The sequence below is a fragment of the Suricata suricatta genome, chromosome 17, assembly GCF_006229205.1.
Source record: "Suricata suricatta isolate VVHF042 chromosome 17, meerkat_22Aug2017_6uvM2_HiC, whole genome shotgun sequence".
NCBI classification, from domain to species: Eukaryota; Metazoa; Chordata; class Mammalia; order Carnivora; family Herpestidae; genus Suricata; species Suricata suricatta.
Genome location: NC_043716.1, coordinates 42,303,009 through 42,323,906, shown reverse-complemented (window position 1 = coordinate 42,323,906; position 20,898 = coordinate 42,303,009). Strand labels below are relative to the sequence as shown.

The 20,898-nt window shown below is 36.4% G+C and overlaps 1 protein-coding gene across 6 annotated transcripts in view; it reads left to right on the top strand.

The window, feature by feature from the left end:
• Positions 1-20,898, top strand: part of CDC27 (cell division cycle 27) — a 70,251-nt gene that overhangs the window by 19,302 nt on the left and 30,051 nt on the right. For 4 of the 6 annotated variants that reach the window (XM_029927391.1, XM_029927390.1, XM_029927393.1 and 1 more), the window contains exons 3-9: positions 6,205-6,352; positions 7,818-7,943; positions 12,510-12,607; positions 13,361-13,515; positions 13,617-13,828; positions 14,792-14,906; positions 17,312-17,427. In XM_029927391.1, coding sequence (XP_029783251.1) covers positions 6,205-6,352; positions 7,818-7,943; positions 12,510-12,607; positions 13,361-13,515; positions 13,617-13,828; positions 14,792-14,906; positions 17,312-17,427 — 970 coding nt within the window. The remainder of the gene's footprint in view (positions 1-6,204; positions 6,353-7,817; positions 7,944-12,509; positions 12,608-13,360; positions 13,516-13,616; positions 13,829-14,791; positions 14,907-17,311; positions 17,428-20,898) is intronic. The other 2 variants (XM_029927394.1, XM_029927396.1) reach the window with 1 other exon arrangement.

Sequence of the window (20,898 nt, the reverse complement as noted above, 5' to 3'; positions counted from 1 at the left end):
CAAATACATGCCACTCTGACTCATAATAGACATCACTAATCTATCATACTACTTGTTGCTGTTGAACCAACTTCACAATTCTTAGTAACAGTGTTGTTGGCTGACAACATTAGTTGGTCAGAATCGGTATGTTAGGTGTAACCTGTTTGTCCTTTTGCTCAGTGGTGTCCTGTGCCACTAGTGGTAGCTCCTGTGTCTTAGAGAAGGACACACTATAGGGCATGAGTCTAAAGAAGTAGATGGATAGGACCCTTGGAAAACCAGATTCTTGAAATAATTTCTCAGTTTCACTAGTTCTTTGTCACCCATTTGCCTTTCTCCTAAGAATTGCATGGTTAGCTCACCTAAGACTATAGTGTCAGCAAAGTGGTGTAGAGTGTCAGCTCCAATGTACATTAGCCATTTGATCTTAGGAAAGAAGCTACTCTGAGCCTAATTTTCCTCATCTTTAACTTAGGACGAGAGATATCTATTTAACAGGATACTTTTCAGCCCTAACTATAATAATCTACTGTGGTTTTGGCACATAAGGAAGTCCTCTACAAGTTCCTCCCCCCTAGCATATTCTATTATGGTAGCTTTTCAGATTTTTTTTTATTCTTCTTACATATGATGTACTTTGTTATTTTCTTTTTGTGTGTTTGTTGTTGTTTTAATGAAGGTTGATATGCACTAAATTGATTTCACAATCACCTCCTTCCATATCTCCTTCTGCACCTATTTTTCCTTCCCACTGGCATATCTGAACTCCTTGATCAAAGGCTTTCTCCATTGCCAATTGATTAACTATTGGACAGAATATAGATTCAGCTTTTCCCTTGGTCGTAATAGATAGCATGTAGTGCTGCAAATTCTAAGGTTTTTAATTACAATTATATGTATCTAGCTATTGAGAATAAATAGAAATGAGTGGTTAGGAACAAATAGAAATAGTCTTAGATTATATGGACAAAGAATACATTAATACAATAAATATGATGGGTCCTTGAACAGATGATTTATTTATGTTCAGAAGATTAACCAGATGTAAGTTTTGTGTGCATTATATTTTATAAGGAAGTACCCAGGCCTTCTGGGGAAAGATTAAAAATTGCCATCTGTGAGACGGCATGGGACGGGCGGTTGTAACTGGTGAAAAGCAAGGAAAACGAAGTAGCTGAAGACATTGTGTCAACACGTATTCCCTAAGTTATTCTGAAGGTCCAAGTGGAAAGCTCACAGTTGCTTGAAATCTAGTGTTCTGTCTTGATGTAGAGTTTGCATCCCACACTACAAAATGTTGATTTTTAAATATGAATATATTTTAAGTTACCATAAAATTGTTCACCAGTGTTCTACCTGTCGTAACAATCAGTGGGCCCAGATGTGGAAATTGCACTGGGTATATCAGTTTCAGTAAATTGGGCTCAGTTGAAGAGAAGTGAACCAGAGTAAAAGGCTCAGCATCTGCTTCTCTCCTCTGTCTTAGCTATGATATTAAGAGCCAAAATCACAGAAATGAGTGACTACAAATGGCAACATTAAAAAAAAAATGTTTACCAGGTTATGTTAAGGGCATCATTGAGGGGAAATATCCAGAGTACTACTAATGATAGGGCATAATGTTTCATTTTTAGGCCATTATTGGAAAATTTAATACATATATCTAGTAGCTAAAAATTTCAGTCAGTTTGTTATATGGGAAAGTGGGGAGGGTGCCAGAAGGATGTCTGGCCCATTGGCCTCACCTTTTACTGTCAAAGTTAAATTCTTGCTAGTAAAAAAGATGATACTGTTTAATTGTCATAGTTTTAATTTTTTTTAATGTGTTAGTGATTAAGACTCTGGTCTCCCTATGAACCTTTTTTTAATTCAAGACTCCAATGTTTCATTGCATTAACTTAGCCATTTCACACAGACATCACACACATCAAACTCAGTGCGTGTAAACCTGGATTCCTAATGTTCCCACACTAATCTAAGACAGTAGAACCTCTTAACTAAAAAAGCTTCCTAATTGGTTTTCCCATATCTACTCTTGCTTTCCCCTTCCCAAATCAATCCATTCTCTTTACTTTCCTTCTTAAAATGCTTCAGAGACATGTAGTTGCTATAAGAGTTTATCCCTAAATCTTTAGATAGCTTGCCAAACCCTTTGTGATCTGGGCATCTGCTTTCTCCTTATGGATGGTCACTTTCCACCGTCAAACCCTAAGGAGCCTTTTAAAAATTTCGTTACCTGTGGTCTGTTTACTCTAAGCATGGTTTCAAAGTATTTTAAAACATTATTAATTCTATCATATACAACAAATATAAAACCAGGTAATATTGAAATTTAGGATGTAAACAAATGTAGAGAAAATAAAAACTGGAAATAGTATTAAAATACTGAAGTTGTGTATATGGATGAGGTGTTCAACAAAAGAAATGACTCTCAAGGATGGAATGAATCACTCTGCATATGAAAAGCATAGCACCCAGGCACTTGAAATCCTTTAGCAAAAGAAAAGTTAGTGATGAAATGGAATTATTTGACCTTGTGGCTCAGTATCATGTATTGTGTAACCCATATTACTATCAACTGACTATTCAGGTATTGTAAATTTAGGAGAAAGCCAACAATAATTTAATAATAGCACATATAGGTCTTACTGTGCGTCAGGCACTATCCTAAGTACTATATATACTAACTCATTTAATCCTAATAGCAGTCCTTAGAGATCAGTATCTCTATGTCCTTATTTTACAGATGAAAAAAATTGAGGAACAGAGAAGTTAACTTGCCCTAAGTTAGGAAGCTAATAAGTGGTGGTGCTGGAATATGAACCCAAGCAGTTTGACTCTGAAGTCAGTGGTAATGCATGTGCTATATTGCCTTTCATTGATTTAAGAACTTAGATCATCGGGGCACCTGGCTGGCTCAGTCAGTAGAGCATGCAACTCTTGATTTGGGGATTGTAAGTTCAAGCCCCATGTCGGGTGTAGAGCTTACTTTTAACAAGTAAATAAAAATATTTTTTAAAAACAGAACTGAAGGGGCACCTGGATGGCTCAGCCATTTGGCCATCTGACTCTTGATTTTGACTCAGGTCATGATCTCACAGTTTATGGGATCAAGCTCCATGTCGGGCTCTGTGCTGACAGCAAAGAGCCTGCTTGGGAATCTCTCTCCCTCTCTCACTGCCCCTCCCTTTGTGCATGTGCTCTCGAAATAAATAAGCAAATACACAAACTTAAAAGATAATCAGGATGAAGCATGTGTCACAAATCATAGATGATTTCATAGATTCTACGCCTTTTGAATACTTAAAATATCAGAGTTCGTGACAAGGCAGAAACAGTACTTTAACCTCTAAGCAGTTCTCGATGATCGATGATAATTGGAGTTTATCAAGGCTAAGAACCCTCACCTCGCCAAGCTTTTACTGGTCCATTTTGGAAAAGTCTGTTCATTTACATTGTAAGTCAACATGAAGAAGAGGTGTCTATCTGATTTGAAAGCATTGAAAGATGAATTCACCTTCCTATATATATACATATACATATATATATGTGTGTATATATATATATATATATATATTTTTTTTTTTTTTTTTTTTTTTTTTTTTTTTGCAAAAGCAAAGGGCTTTATTACGGGCTTAGGCTCACCAGGGCCTAAACTTGGGCTCACAGGCTTTACCGGTGTAGTGGATCCATGCTGAGAGTCTCACCTTCCTATTTGATGGAAATGTATCTTGAAGATGCAAGTTGAAACCTCTCTTAATAATTTTGGACTTATATGAAATGACCTTTCAATTTTTTAAGCCTAGCCTGTTTGTAAGAAGAAGCTTCCATATAATTTACAACTTCTTTTTGTTTTGTTTCACTTAACAGTGTATTCTGGAAATCTATGTCTTTTTTTTTTCTTTGACAACTGTGATGAGTATTCCACCATATGGATGTACTATAACTAGCACATGATTGATTCCTCAATATTAATTTTAGGAGTGACTGGAGTCAATGCTCACTTTATTCCTGATTATAAAATAAATTATGGGCCTTATAATTCCCAATCACATATTTTAATTAAGGCTCTAAGTAAAGAATGGTAAATAAATGTCATAGAGACATCTATAACTATTTCTAGGTTTTGTTGCTTTGATCTCGGCACACTTATTTTGTAAGCCATGATCATCCTTGGACTTTTTCTGAATTTAGCGCTCAAGGCAGCCACTGTCAGTCCGTTGGAGTTCTTGTTCCAGACAAAATCTATTTGTTAATAGTCTGTGCTGCTGAGCGTTATTATAACCCCTTACTACAGGCCCACTGGTTGTGTTCAGGACTGTCAAGTTACTTTGGGGGAGCCTCACAACCACCCATGTCTCTCCATGTCATTCACAGCCCTTTAAGTTCTGCATTTACAACATCTTACATGTCCTTTAATCTTAAGACGTAGTTAACCTTCCAACCCATATTCTCATTTGAACTTGTAGATTTTGGGTTACTGCACTTCAAAAAGGTAATTGTAGTTAAACACTAAAATTGCACACACACACAATATTCAGTACTTTTATGTTATTAGAGGATTTTACTGCAGTGAAAATGGACCTAAGCATAAACAAGTATTTGTAAACAAAACATTTGATAAAGCATTGCTATGGCTAGAAGTTAAACTACTTTTGGGGAGCCATTGCTTATTGGTATGACCAATAGTTTTTAAAAGCTTAATTTATAAGGTGACCAGAAACTAGACCTTTATCGCAAGATCAAGAAGAAATCACACTTTCTAACTCGTATGAATTAGCACTTACAGTTCAGTGAAATTAGAAGTTTGCTCCCACCGTAGGAGAGTTCCCTATTCTTTTTTTTTTTTTTTTGGCTTCTGAACCACGAATACTATGTACACCCCATTAACATGTGTGCCGAGGTTCATTATCATTTACTACATATCCTTCATTGCATATTGTTTTTTTTTAAACTAGGGTTTCATGAAAAATTATAAGATGGACCAGAGAAGAAGGGTCCTGGTTTTGCTTGCGTGACCCAAAAACCTGTGTAAACTTTCAAATTATCTACTTTTTTATCCTAAACTGTGAATGAAGTTAACAATTTTTTTATCCCAAACTTTGGGTGAAGTTAACTTTTTAAGATGTAGCAAGTACCTCAGAACAGTGATTCTCAAACTTTAGCGTCCGTCAGAATCACCTGAAGTGTCTGATAAGATCACTGGTCCTCATTCCCAGAATGACTGATTCCGTGGGTCTGAGATGGAGCTAAGAATTTCTACCGAGCTCCCAAGTCGTGCCGTGCTGGTAGAGGGGCAGCCACACTCTTAGAATCACTGGTTTCAAACATCCCTCAATCCACTGAGGTTATTACAGAACCCATTTTTAGAAGCACAGATTGGTGATTTTCTGTCTCTCTGTCTCCTTTGTTGTTGGCCTCAATCCACTCTCACCTGGACTAGTTGGGAGATCGCAAGGCTAGAAATGAGGTGGTGGTCAGTTTGGGTGAGAGTAAGCAAGGGAGGGAAATGCCACATCTCATTGACTAGGACAGAAGGGGCCTTTCTTAGTATGGAGGCCAGGGAACAGACTGGATAATTCAGCTCTTGCCATTGCAGGGCAGTATAATTATTTTTGCTGTAGAATTGTTTACTGTCAGTTGAGTGATTTAAATGCCGTGGGTATTCACAATTTAGAAATTTTCTATCTTAAATTATCTTGAATATAATTTAGTATATGCTTGGTGTTAGAAATAAGTGGGTTTTTTTTTTCTTAATCTGGTCCTTTTTTAAGGTAGAAAGTAATCTCTCAGATGGGTAATTAGCTTTATAACCCTGAGTGTCCCTTTCTCATGAAATTTGATTTCTGTTCTCTCAGAGAGTCTGTTAGAAAAATATTACAAAAAAACACAACCATTTCCTGGTAGTCTATTTAAAGGTAGGTGTGAGTGTGTGGGTGTGCACCCAGTGTGCACTTTTGTTAAGGATTTACAGAAAATACCATGACTGTCTTCATTGTATTACATCCTTGATTCTTTGTAAAAAGAAGGTAATCGGAACTTGGGGAACTAAGATTTCTATCAGTAAAGTATTTTTCAGTACAAATTTGGATTAATAAATGATTGTTTTATATGAAATAACATGACTAATTTTTTGTTGCTAAACTTGTTTATTGCCAGATAAACAGTGATTACCATTCAACATACTGAATAATAGCCATTTTTTTTCATATGTGCTCTTAGTACACTCAGAGGAAGCCTTGTTTTTATTGGCAACCTGTTATTACCGCTCAGGAAAGGCATATAAGGCATATAGACTCTTGAAAGGACACAGTTGTACTACACCGCAGTGTAAATACCTGCTTGCAAAATGTTGTGTTGATCTCAGCAAGTAAGTTTTTAAATCTTTTCTATCTAATATTGTTTACTTACACTGTAGAATTTTGGATAAAATCCTTTTGATAGATTAAACTCTTGACTCCCTTTCTCTTCTCTTTTTTGGTAGTAGAGATTTGTTTATTTCAGTAACTTTTAAAATGTTTGTACTGTTGCCTGTGGCATTATCACTTTTGTTATGGAGAAATTTCATTGTTATGGTAATAAATAATAGAATTTAATTCTAACTAATTCCTGTCATTTCCCAGAATTATCCCAAGTGTTACTTCATTTCCTTTGCTTTCAATTGGAATAAGCCTGAAAACCTCCTTACCTGTTCACCTGAGGTTAATGCTTCATTGCGACTAGATAGTTGTGTAATTATTCGGCTTTCAAGACCATTCTATTTGCGAGCCACTAATCCTACCCCTTTTAAGCATGGGGGCAGATGCAGAGAGCACTTCCTTTGAACATTATAGTTAAACATGTCACCTGTCCGTATTCTGAATCTGGAGGCAGGTAAAGATATAGGTAGTTATCTTCTGTTAATCTCTGTTCTGTGCTGTAAGAGATGGAATGATGCTAAAAGGGACTAAGTAAATAGCTAGATAATTGTAAAAGCGTGTTTGTGAATATAGTTTGGTAGGTTTACAGCAAGAGGACACAGTGAGCCTCCTGAAGTCTCCATAGAATTTAATTTGCTAGTTTCTTAAGCCCATTCTTACCTTATACATTCTTATCTCACAAGTATTCATGGTTTTTAAAAAAGTCCTACTGACTGTAAAAGAAATATAGATATCACCTTTAATGTTTAGGATATGCTGTGTAATAAACTTACATGAGTGTTTTCCACATGATGGTTTGGAAAAACTTTAAAAGAGAAACCATTATAAACTCTGATATGCTAAAAATATATAGTGAAGTCAAGTAATTTTCCCCCTTGGGGGAACACTTGTGACTTTTTATATCAAGAAAACATAATTGACAAATACAAAGAGATGAAGTGCTATTCAGCTTTTTTAAATAAACCTAAAATCGAGTGAGACCATTAAGTATGCAGTTTTTCATTAAAATCCGTTAGTCTTGTTTAATTTGCTTCCAGATTCCAATTTTGAGGAATTACAGAACTAAAAAGGACTACCACATGTGTTAATGAGGAGCCGTACACATTTTCCCCCAGTATATACTGACCTTCCATTTCTTTTGACATGAGTAATGTGTATGTTGCTCATACTGCATTTGTACATTTAGGGACTAAATTTAACTGGTTCTGTTCTTAAAGGCAAGACTGGAATTTTAAGATTATAAATTCCCAGTCTTCCAAATGATTCTAAATACACGGCTATTGCTGTTCTCAAGGTGCCACGACCTTTTTACTTTATCTATCTCCATATTTGGAAGTACATTGGTAATGAAGGATGTCTTTACACACAGTACTTTTAATATTGACTTTTTTTAATCTGTAAATTTGTGTTTTAAAGGCTTGCAGAAGGGGAACAGATCTTATCTGGTGGAGTGTTTAATAAGCAAAAAAGCCATGATGATATTGTTACTGAGTTTGGTGATTCAGCTTGCTTTACTCTTTCATTGTTGGGACATGTATACTGGTAAGTAACAATGATTCACGTTACCAGAAAATTGTTTCCAGTGTTAGATTTCTTTGTGATTTAAAAAAAATTCCATTATCTGTGTTTATCAAATAGCATTTGGCTGACAAGTACACAGTTGTTTAGTTCTGTGACCTTATTAAACTTATGAAGTAGTATAGGGGCGCCTGGATGGCTCAGTCGGTTGAGTGTCTGGCTTCGGCTCAGGTCATGATCTCATAGTTCATGGGTTCGAGCCCCGCATCAGGCTCTGTGCTGACAGCTAGCCCAGAGCCTGGAGCCTGTCTTCAGATTCTGTGTCTCCCCCTCTCTCTGACCTTCCCCTGCTTGCGCTGTCTCTGTCTCTCAAAAATAAATATAAAAAAAAAATAGAGATGTTGATCCCATTTTTCACTGTATACTTTGCCGTAATGATAAGAGCTACAGCAGCACTACCTGATAATTGAGTGCACGTATGAGGGTTTTTTCACCTTGGGTGAGGAGAATATCGTCATGTGATCCACTGAGGAAAAAGAAGAAATGAGCAAAGTTTTTTTCTCTGATACTAAATATCACTTTAACTCCTTAGAACAAGGCTTGAAGACCAATTTCAGTAATAAAGAAAGGCAGTTGCCATCTGGTTTGCCATACTAATTTTGAGGCATGCTATAAGAAATTTCCACAATGGTTGTTGAAATAATGTGATTTATAAATCATTTTTAAAAAATTTTTTTAAGTTTATTTACTTTGAGAGAGACAGAGACAGGGTGAGCAGGGGAGGGGCAGAGAGGGAGGGAGAAAGAGAGAGATGCCCAACTAAGCTCCACGCTGTCAGTGCAGAGCCTAATGTGGGGCTCAGACTCACAAAACGATGAGATCATGAACTGAGCTAAAACCTAGAGTCGAACACTTAACTAATTGAGCCATCCAGGAGCCTGCAAATCATTTTAAATGTATTTAAATTTTTTCTATATTTAGTCTTTTGAAAGCAAGTGAGAGTGAATTCAGAGTTATCAATATTATATTGTTTGCAATTATTTTTATTCTGAAATACTCCTTGAGTTTGGGATTAGAGGGTGAAAGATATAATTAGGTAACAGGAATTATTCAGCCGTGCATGGGAGTGCATCACATGTGAAAATGTCACCTGTTACATATTATAGGAGAAATGATTGAGGATTGCTTGTCTGAGGAATTAGGAAAGCACCTGTTTTAAGATAAATGGAGGCTGGTTTGAAAACTAGTGTTTTTAAAACCTTGAGAATGTTTTTTTCTTAATAGAATAAATTATTTGGCTGATATTCTGGACTCATTTTCAGATGACACCACTCTTTTGAGAACGGGATTAAATAAAGATACAATAGCAATGTCTTCGTTTATCTTAATAAAAGGACATGGAGTAATGAATTTAGCTCCTACAACTATGATGAGGTCCATTCTCCATTTATGGCAGACACAGTACTTGGTCCTGGGGCTGTAAAGATAAATAACTCACAGTCTCTGCCCTCAAAGGTTTATAATAGAATAGGAGAGAAGCAGTAAACAAAAGTTTGTTAGTTTTTTTTTATCACAATAAGAATGCTGTGATAAAATTTGAATGTGATAAAATTTGAGCAAGGGGCACCTGGGTGGCTCAGCCAGTTGAGCATCAGACTCTTGATTTTTGACTCAGGTCATGATCTCAGGGTCCTGAGATAGAGCCCTGTGGGCATGGAGCCTGCTTAAGATTCTCAACCTCCTCACTCCTGTTGTCTCAAAAAAAAAATTTTTTTTTAAAAGCAATTTTACCCAGTAGAGGGAATAATCAGTTCTACCAGGTTCAGAAGGAGTGATAAGATGCTAAGTAGGAAAGACTTGGTAGAAACAGTTTTGTTTCTTGAATTCTCTATAATAAGAACATTAGAAATTAGGGAATTAATTAGTATCTGGGTGAAATATTTGAATGGATACTTCACCAAAGAGGATATATGGATGGTGAGTAAGCACATGAAAAGATGTACCAAATTGTTAGCTATTAAGGAAAGGCAAATAAAAAACACCATTAGGAACCACTACACACTTGTTAAAATGGCTAATATAAGAATGGACAGGAGTGCCTGGGTACCTCAGTCCGTTGAGCATGTGACTGTTGATTTCAGCTCAGGTCATGATCTCAGAGTCATGGAATGGAAGCCTACGTCGGGCTCTGAGCTGAGCATGGAGCCTGCTTAAAATTTTCATTCATTCTCTCCCTCCCTCCCTCTCCCTCCCTCTCTCTCTCTCTCTCTCTCTCTCTCTCTCTCTCTCTCTCTCTCTCTCTCTCTCTCCCTCTCCCTCTCCCCCTCCCCCTCCCTCCCTCCCTCCCTCCCTCCCTTCCCTCTAAGTCTGTGGTTTAATAAGACAAAATAAAGTATTAAAATCACTAAAGTAGTATGTATGTACTACTAATTATTTTGGGAGTGCCGAGGTGTCTCAATTGGTTGAGTGTCCGACTCTTGATTTCAGCTTAAGTCATGATCTCACAGTTAATGAGATTGAGCCCCCAGATGGGCTGTGCAGAGCTTGCTTGAGATTCTCTCCCTCTCCCTCTCCCCTCTCCTCCCACATGCACTCTCTTTCAAAATAAACTTTTAACAAAAAAATTTTTTAACAAGATTAATAAAAGCTTTAAAGGAACAGGGGCACCTGGGTAGCTCAGTCAGTTAATAATGATCTGACTCCTGATTTTGGCTCAGGTCAGGATCTCACAGTTTGTGGGATCGAGTCCTGCTTCCAGCTCTGTGCTGACAGTGTGGAGACTGGGATTTTCTCTCCCTCTTTCTCTGCTCCTCCCCTGCTTATATGCACATGTGCATGTGTGCGCACTCTCTCTCAAATAGATAAACGTTAAAAAAAAATTTTTTTGAAGGTAGAGTTGAATCAGCCCCTAACTATGAAGAAGGGTTTTTTTCCCTTTCTTTAAATGAATGAGGGAGGCACCTGGGTGACTGTGAGTTGAGCAACTTTGGTTCAGATCATGAGCTCACGGTTTGTGAGTTCAAGCCCCGAGTCTGGCCTGTGCTCCTGTGCTGACAGTTCAGAGCCTGTTGTCTCCATCTCTCTGCTTCTCTCTCTCTCAGTCTCAAAAATAAATAAACATTTTTTAAGAATTTAAAAGAATAAGGATGGAGAGTGCATCTGGGTGACCAAGATGAGTGTCCAACTCTTGATTTAGGTTCAGGTCATGATCTCATGGTTTGTGAGTTCAAGCCCCTCTTGGGCTTGGTGCTTTCAGTATGGAATCTGCTTAGGATTCTCTTTTTCTCTCTCTCTCTCTCTCTGTCCCTTTCCTACTCCTACTCTCCTTCTCTCATAAATAAACTCAAAATGGTATATTAAAAAAAAAAAGGATGGGTTATTTTTATTCATTATAAATATTAAAGGTTAAATATCCAGTGGGGGGAAACTCTGCTCCAAAAACTGGCTTTTCATTTCAGCCATTATTTTCCTGTCTTATGACCAAAATTACACCCAGTAATCTTGAATATCAATACCTGTTGTGTTTTTGTAGCTGTAGCTTGTTAGGATATCTTTTTAACTCCAGTATTTTGATAGACAGCTTATTGGTCTTTTTGTCTAGAATAATTCATGAGACTTCTGTTTCGGACACAACTGGTAATAAGCCTAGTTCTTAGATTAACCTCTTTCTTCCTATTACCATCTAATAATTTTTTCACCCCAATTCTTTGGGATACTTTTTTCATTAAGAGCTACCACTTCAGGGTGCCTGGCTGGCTCAGTTGGCAGAGCATGCAACTCTTGATCTCCTCAGGGTTCTGAGGTCGAGCCCTCCACTGGGTACAGAGATTAATTAAAAATAAAATCTCGGGCGCCTGGGTGGCTCGTCGGCTAAGCCTCCGACTTCGGCTCAGGTCAGATCTCACATTCGTGGGTTCGAGCCCCGCGTCAGGCTTTGTGCTTGTGCTGACAGCTAGCTCAGAGCCTGGAACCTGCTTCCAGTTCTGTGTATCCTTCTCTCTCTGCCCCTCCCCCTCTCATGCTCTGTCTCTCTCTGTATCAAAAATAAATAAAAACATTAAAAAAAATTTTTTTTTAAATAAAATAAAATAAAATCTCAAAAAAATTTTTTTTACAAAAGAGCTACCACCTCCACTTCATTAGAAAGTCCAATCATTTAAATATGCTATTTTTAAAGCATTTAAGTCACTTTCGAAATTACCATTGGGATATTACATTAAAAATTAAGCACAAGACTGAAATATTTGGATATTATCCATATCTCCTTCAGTAATTCTAGATTCTGACAGGAAATTAAAAGCACTTCTAATACTGAGGAAGGCAATGATCATTGATTTTGCCAGCTTTCCTTTCATTCATGTTCTGCTTGCTTTCAGACTTTTGACTCAGACTGCCCTAGATTAGAGGATGGTAAAAAGGGGATATTGGTAATTTAGGGGAGTGTCAAGAAGAGTACTCTCAGAACTTAATATATATGTATGTTGTATGGACAAATACATATATAGGAGTTACCTAATTTTTTGTGCCAGGAATTTCTTTATGATGTTTTGGGTTGTGTGGCTCATCTAATCTATTTGTTTGCCTTTACAGCAAGACAGATCGGCTTGCCAAAGGATCAGAATGCTACCAAAAGAGCCTTAGTTTAAATCCTTTCCTCTGGTCCCCCTTTGAATCATTATGTGAAATAGGTAGGTTTGTAGAGCTGGCTAGGGGAGGCTTCCTCCACTTCCTCTTCTCTTTTGTCCCACCTTCTTAATTTTTGGAGAGCGATACAAATTATTCACAAGAAGCACTCTTCAAAGCTAAAGGCTATTAAATTAAGAACAAGAAATAAGGAATGGAATCATGTTTAAGGACTGATGTGGCCTTGTGTCCTTTAGAATGAATTGTATTGTGAGTATAACACTAGGCAAAATAGCTTTCTGGTTAAAGAAAGAAACTAATAGAATATGCCTGGAGCCAAAACTATTACGTAACTAAGACCCGGACAATATGGGAAAGAGTGTCTTAGTATCTGTGCTCTAGGATGCAGGAGGGTCATTTGAAAACATGGTAGATGTATACATGGAAGTTCTTCCAACTTGAATATCTGTTGGGTTTCAGCTCTCCCCTATCACTCCTTACCTTGAGGAAAATGAGATCTAGTTGCTTTCTGCTTAAAAAAAAAGAAAACACAGAAATCTGCATTTTTCTATGATTTATTATATTTAAAATCAGTGTTACTGTAGTTCAGTTTATTTTCTACATTTACAGCTTTATCTGAGGGGTATATTTTTATGATAAATTGATAGGTGGGCTTTTGGAAAGTAAATTTGATTAGCTGAAACAGGAGAACTTTAAAATTTTGGGGTCAGGCCTTATATCCACTGATATATGCATACTTGAAAAAAGGTATTAATTTTCATTTCCTCAGAAGCATACATTTTTTTTCCCCTTCACAGGTGAAAAGCCAGATCCTGACCAAACGTTTAAATTAACATCTTTACAGAACTTCAGCAACTGTCTGCCCAGCTCTTGCACAACACTAGTATCTAATCATAGTTTGTCTCATAGACAACCTGAGACTGTTCTTACAGAAACACCCCAGGACACAATCGTAAGTATAATCATGTCCTAGTGTTCAAATATTATGAAAAACAAAAAAGAATGAACTAAATAATGGATCATAAATGACATGGTAGAAATTTTCTATTTCAGGAATTAAACAGACTGAATTTAGAATCTTCCAATTCAAAGTACTCCTTGAATACAGATTCCTCAGTGTCTTATATTGATTCAGCTGTAATTTCACCGGATACGGTCCCTCTTGGAACAGGAACTTCCATATTATCTAAACAGGTTCAAAATAAACCAAAAACTGGTCGAAGCTTATTAGGAGGGCCAGCTGCTCTTAGCCCATTAACCCCAAGGTAAGATAAACAAAAACTACTTTAAAATGTGCTGTAATATTAAATGATATGTAATAATTTATATTATTAGTAACATAAATTAATATGAACAGCAACTTCTAAATCATTATGGAAATAGAAGCATTTAGTAAATAATGGATCTATTCTGTTTTCAGAAAATGAAGTAAAAGAAATATAATACCTGTGATAAAAATTTAATGTTAAATATTGGAGAATTTAAAACTCTTAAATATGCCTTCTTCGGCTAGTGTATGCGTGAAAAGATACTGTCGTGTTGGCTGTGTGTCAGTGAATAGCAGTGAACCTTTTGAAATGTTGGGATGCTTCTGATCTAATCAGAGTGGTAGCAGTTAAAGTACTGTTTTCCAAACCACAGAAGAATTGACATGTATCAATAGGAAATATTTTGTCAAAATTATTAGTATATATGCATGTGTAAATATAGGAACCCAGCCCAGAGGATACATATCCAACAGTATCAGAATAAAAAATTCTGTGCTAGAACTGACACTAGGTGTTGGGTCCCAGGGCCAGAGAGCTAACTAAAATAGCCCGACCATGACATTACAGCAGCTCACTGGATCGTGTGTGGATTCAGTGTCCCTAGAGATACTCTCTCTGTAACAGCGTTGTCTAAATCCTGTGAATTCTAGGAATTCGAAATAATTTGATCATTTGATCTTTACTTTTGTAAAGCTACTCTTATTTCCAATAAATCTCCTGAGATCAGTAGTTGCTGCTCAATTTAGTTCCTTGGGGTTTTTTTTTTTTTCTTTTTAATTTTAGTTGTGGTGGGTGGAATAGTCTACATTCACAGCTTATTTTAAATCTGCCCCTCAGATCCTCACTGCCCCCAAGACTGATTTGCCATTCTCTTCCTTTTAGACCTTCTAATTTAAGTATACTGCTGCTTTATATATGCCTTGATGACTTTTTGACACCTTGATTTCAACCTCTTCTCAGTTTTGGGATTTTGCCATTAGAAACCCCAAGTCCTGGAGATGGATCCTATTTACAAAACTACACTAATACATCTTCTGTAATTGACGTGCCATCTACTGGAGCCCCTTCAAAAAAGGTATTTTCCACGTAAAGTACAGTTTTGATATTGATGAAAGAAATTTGTTTAAAATTCCAATCTATTAAACGCAATCTCAGAGAGAATCTGACTTTATAAATTTGCTGTTGCCTTAGAGCTGTTGACCTCAATGTGAAAGAAGGTCGTCACTGTCATAGGCCGCTGGTGATAGCAGGGGACACAGAGCTCTTTGACCATGTGAGGTGAAAACTCACAAGTGTGGTTTATTTCGGCACGTAGCTAAATAAACATTCAGATTTGTACTTTTGATTTCCCCTTCTTTAAACAAAATTAAAGTGGTTTCTATTCTTTGAATATAAATAACAGAAACTATGCTTGCCATTGTTTTACTTGTCCCCACCACTGTATTTGTCATTTAATTGTACTGTTACAAACATGAAAAAAATTGACTTGCTTAAAGCCAGCTATTTTTGAAAATAAAGTTTTTATGGTGGATTCTCATAGATATATAGTAAATTTATAGTAAAGGTATAGTAAAATGAAAAATATTTGCCAGTATCCTTACCTCAGAGTAAATACAAGTTTGAGACTTTTTAAATAATGTTCTCTTATATAAATGTGTGGCAGTAGAAGTCAAAGTGCCATTTGTTTCAAACATCTGTGGGTACAGGATTACCTTCTGTGAGAATTAAATTAGGTTATATATTAAAATGCCTACTGCCATGCTTAATCAATGTTTAAGAAATGGAGCTAAATAAGTCATACTGGTATGTGACTGATACAGTCCTTTACCCTCCTAGAGACATGTTTATTCTTGTTTTTTATACTCCCAAAATTCCTTAGAGTCTGCGAAGTTTTGTTTCTATAATAGTTCCTTAGTGAGTAATAATAGACACTCCAAAAGTAGTAAAAAGGGGCTGCAAAGTACTTAATGTGTCGGATTACTTGAAGTCCCTTTTTTGAGAGTTGACAACTACCCGCTATTGCATCGTTATAGGAGTGAAGTGTAGTTTATTACAAGAAGGCATAGTAGGATGGTAATTAGCATGTCAGATGAAGTAGGCCAAAACCAGGTGAGCCATAATAACCAAGGACAAGTTAGTGATGGGTAGGCGATTTCAGTCACTTGCTGTCTCCTCCTCTTCTGCGCTTGCTCTTTTCTTACCCTACTATGGGACACTCCTAGGGAAGCTGTACTTGTAGGTCTACATGTAGTATTAACTAAAAATATCAAACTGGATATGGTGTGGAGTACCAAGTACATCTTTGTTAAATAAGGAAGGCCCAGAAATGACTTTTAAGTTTTGTGCCTTGGGTAAATGTAGAGTTTCCAGCTTGGGGAAGGAAGAAGAAAGATTGTAGTTTTATTTTGAGGTGGTGGTAGATTAGATTAAAATATTTAGTGGATAGTTAGTCATAGAGGAAAGAATGTGGCCTGACGGTAGAAATAATTGTTATAAAGTTATTAAAATAGCCAGGCTCTCCTAGGAAAAGAGACTAGCACAGAAACACAAAGCATACTTACTTAAAAACAGTGGAAGGAAGAGAGGCAGCAAATGAAGTGACAGGGCAAATAATTAAGATACCATACGGTTTTCGAAGTTATACAGTTCCAAAAAAGGAGGGCATGATCAGTGATGTTGAATACAGAAAAGGCCAAAATAAGTCTTTCCTATCTGGTGAGAAAATTATTAATTATTAATTATAATGTTCAGTTTGAGAATTATGTATAATGCCTATCAAAGTAATGGTAAATTTGGAAGAAAATTATCTGATAGTAAAAGAAATTAAAAATATCCACTGATGCCAGAGTCACAGAGTATTTTATAAAGAAGCCAAATGATGAAAATGAGTAGAAGAAAGGTGATAAATTAGAGACAGAAGAGGCAAGCGCGTTTTTTTCCTCCTCCAAGGGAACAGAGACCAATTAGTGAAAAATTGAACAAACCAGAAAGAAATGTTAATTGTAAGAACAATATACTTAGAATGTGGAAAATAATCATGATTTTTTAAAAGTTATTCCTCTGGACTCCTATAGAATGTTTTTACTAAGTGTCAGAAAAGGATTATAAAATCTTCACTGTATTATTTTTTTATGTTAGATCATAAATCTTAAGAATAGTAGCTGTCTTAAAGTTCTTGTAACACTTAGCTCCACCTAGAAAACATGTAATAATTGGCTTTTTAGGAACTTTTCAGAAGTTTGATCCTTTCCTTAAAAACTAAAGTGAAATGAAAGGATGATATTAAAGTGAGGAAATAGTTTGATATTAATCCTAATATATTAATTGACATTAATTTGTGGCATTAACTTGTGCTTTCAGATGATAGTATATATTGTGAAATCTTGCATTGGGAGAACGTAGATGGGAGCATCATGGTGTCTTTTATCATTTTCAATGCAATTTATAATTCACAAACCTTAGACTTTTTGTCTTTTACAGTCTGTTGCCAGAATCGGCCAAACTGGAACAAAGTCTGTCTTCTCACAGAGCGGAAATAGTCGAGAGGTAACTCCAATTCTTGTTGCACAAACACAAAGTTCTGGCCCACAAACAAGGTATTTATTGTGGTGTCATTATTTGATATTATTTGGCTTTTCTTGCTACAAAACATGACTTTCTTACCTTTAGGCAGGTTTTGACCCTCCCTAGGATTCTAGAATGACTATTACAAATTCTGAATATATCAGATTAGAGATCTCTAGGGGCTCCTGGCTGGCTTAGTCGATAGAGCATTAGACTCTTAATCTTAGTGTTGTAAGTTCAAGCCCCACATTGGATGTAGAAATTGGTTAAAAATAAGATCTTTAAGGGGCTCCTGGGTGGCTCAGTCGGTTAAACGTCCAACTTCGGCTCAGGTCATGATCTCGCAGTTTGTGGGTTCGAGCCCCGCATCAGAGCCTGGAGCCTGCTTCAGATTCTGTGTCTCACTCTAACCCTCCCCCACTCATGCTCTGTTTCTCTCTGTCTCAATAATAAAACATAAAAGAAGCAAAAATAAGATCTTTTAAAAAAGAAAAAAGAAAAAGAAGTTTCAAATTTACTGAAAAGACAGTATAATTTTTAGTTGGATATTTTCTTAAACATTTGTATTTTTGAGAGAGAGAGCGCACAAGGGAGGGGCAGAGTGAAGTGGAGACAGGATCTGAGACAGGCTCCGTTTAGTCAGCAATGAGCCCGTTATGGGGCTCAAACTCACAAACCACGAGATCAAGACCCCAGCAGAAGTCTGATGCTCAACTGACTGAGCCACTAAGGTGCCCCTAGTTGATATTCTGAATATGCCTCCAAAATAGTTTTCTTCTTATTACGTGATCTTCGTTGGTCAAGTACAGATAGGTTTCATCCTCCTCTTCCCCTGTTATGTACCTCTGTATACAGATCATCTTCTGGTAAATCTGTAAATAATGAATCTACTTCCACACAGAAATGTGTTAAATAGGGCTTCTTTTCCTGTTCAAGCATTCAAAAATAAATCATAGCTAGTGTCTTAACAGAATACAGCTCTGTCTTCTAAAATAGTCAACATGTACTATAATACTTACAACAGGCACACATGCATGTATCTTGACTATATAAAAGGCCTCACTATTTCTCAAATGCCAGGACGGTAAGTCTTATCATGAGTGCCAGCGCCCCAGCAGATGACAGAGATTGCCTGGGGCTCAGTTAGGAGAAGGAGCCCAAGGCCGCCTGCAGAACAACCTGATGGAGGCTGAGTAAATGCCAATCCTAAAGAATATGTAGATGTAATTTACTCAGTAATCCAGTTCACTTAAAGCTAAACAAATACACTAACTTTAATACGCAACTATTAATAATTTTGTATGGGTTTTTTAATTATTGGTTACATTTTATCTCATTGATTGCCTGTATTAGTTTCCTACAGCTTCCATAACGAAGTATTGCAAACTGGGTCACTTAAAACAACAGAAATGCATTCACTCACAGACATGGAAGCTATAGTCCAAAGTCAGGGTGCTGACAGGGTCGTGCTTCCTCCGTAGCCTCCAAGGAAAGATCCTTCCTTGTCTCTTCCAGCTTCCCGTAGCCTCAGTCATTCCTTAGTTTGTGGGATGGCCATCTTCCCTGTGTGTCTCTGTATCCAAATTTCCTTCTTCTTAAAAGGGCATCAGTCATACTAATGAGCTCATCTTAACTTGATTACATCTATAAAGACCCTGCATCCAAATAAGTCACATTCACAGGTACTGGGGGTTAGGGCTTCAACATATTCTTTGGGAAAACAGTTCAACCTATAACGTTGCCTTATTAGCAGTTACTCTTTATTTTGTCTTTTTCGAGGGTGTTTTAGTGTTTAGAGCATAGATTTTTAACTTAACAAAAGTATTTTCAAGTAATGTTGTACCACATCATATACAATATGAAATAACTATGTTTTCATGCTCGTCTCCACATCTTTGTGCTATTAGATATGTGCTATGTATGTAATATATAGCTTAAGCTATATATTTTGCTTCTACAGATATATAAACTCCACAGTGCATTGTTGTGATTTCTCCCTTAAATAGTTATCTTCTATAGTGATTTTTTAAATAAGAAGAAGAAATCTATTTTATATTTACTTGCATATTTACTGTTTCTGGTGCTCTTTCTATAGGTCCAAATTTCAATTTGGTATCCTTTTCCTTAATCTTGAAAGACTAAAATTTCTTGTAGTCCAAGTCTGCCAGTAATGAATTTTGTCACTTTTTGTATGTCTAGAAAAAAATTGGATTTCACATTTGTTTTTGTTTTTGAAAAAATTTTCCCTGGACATAGAATTCTTGTTCAGTTTTTTCTTTAAAGATATTCTGCTGTTTTCTAGCTTGTGTTGTTTCTGACAAGAAATCTGCTCTCGTTCTTGTTTTTGTTATTCTATATGTAATCTATCTCTTTTTTTCTGTTTTTATGATTTTCTTTTTATCACTGATTTTGGGTCATTTGGTTGTGATGTGCTTTAGTGTAGTTTTCTTCTTTCTTGGCCTTCAGATTTATTGAGCTTCTTGGATCTGTGCGTTCATAGTTTTTATCAAATTTAGCTAATTTTTGGCCATTATTTCTTCTAATATTTTTTCTGGTCATGTCCTCCTCTTTCTGGGACACCAGATGTATGTGTATTAGACTGTTAAGTGTCCCCCACAGCTCAATATTGTGTTCATTTTTGTTTCTAGTCTTTTCCCTCTATTTCATTTTGGATAGTGGTTATTGCTATGTCTTCAAGTTAACCAATTTTTTCTTTTGCAGCGTCTAATCAGCTATAAATCCCATTCAGTATGTATAGACATTTTTAATCTCAGATGTTCTATTTTTTATCTCCAGAAGTTTGATTTGTTTCCCTTTTTTAACATGCCCATTCTTTCTTCTACCTTTTTTGAGCATATGGAATATATCTATAGTAGCTTTTTTTAGTGATTTTTATATACTATTTTACTATGTTATTTCTAGGTGTGTTTTTTATTGTTTTTCTCCCCCTATTCAATATAGGTTATATTTTCCTGCATCTTTGTATGCCTAGTATTTTTTTATTGGAAATTTTATATTGTTGAGTGATAGACTATTTTCTTTTAAGTATTTGTGTTTTGTTCTGGGATGCAGTTAAGTTACTTGTTAACAGTTTGTTCCTTTCAGGTCTTCATTTTTAAGTTTTGTTAGGTAGGACAAGAGTGGCCTTTAGTCTGGACTAATTTTGCCCCATTATTGAAGCAGTATCCTTTGAGTGTCTACTCAATGGCCTGTTGAGTGTGAGGTTTCCTAATTCTGGCTATTGAAAATATGAGCTACTCCAAGCCCAGGGTGAGCTCCAAGAAATGTTCTGCCAGCTCCTTTCCAGTACTTCTTTCTCTAGATTCGGGTAGTTTTCTTCACTGTGCTACTGTAGTAAGTTCTGGTACTAATCACCCAGACTTCATATAGACTCTGCACGCTAAGGTCGTAGTTCCAGTAAGACTTATCAAATCTTGTTAACTTGCCTCCTGCAAATTCAGGGGTTCCCTGGGCCACCTTCACCTCTAATCAATTAGCTACAA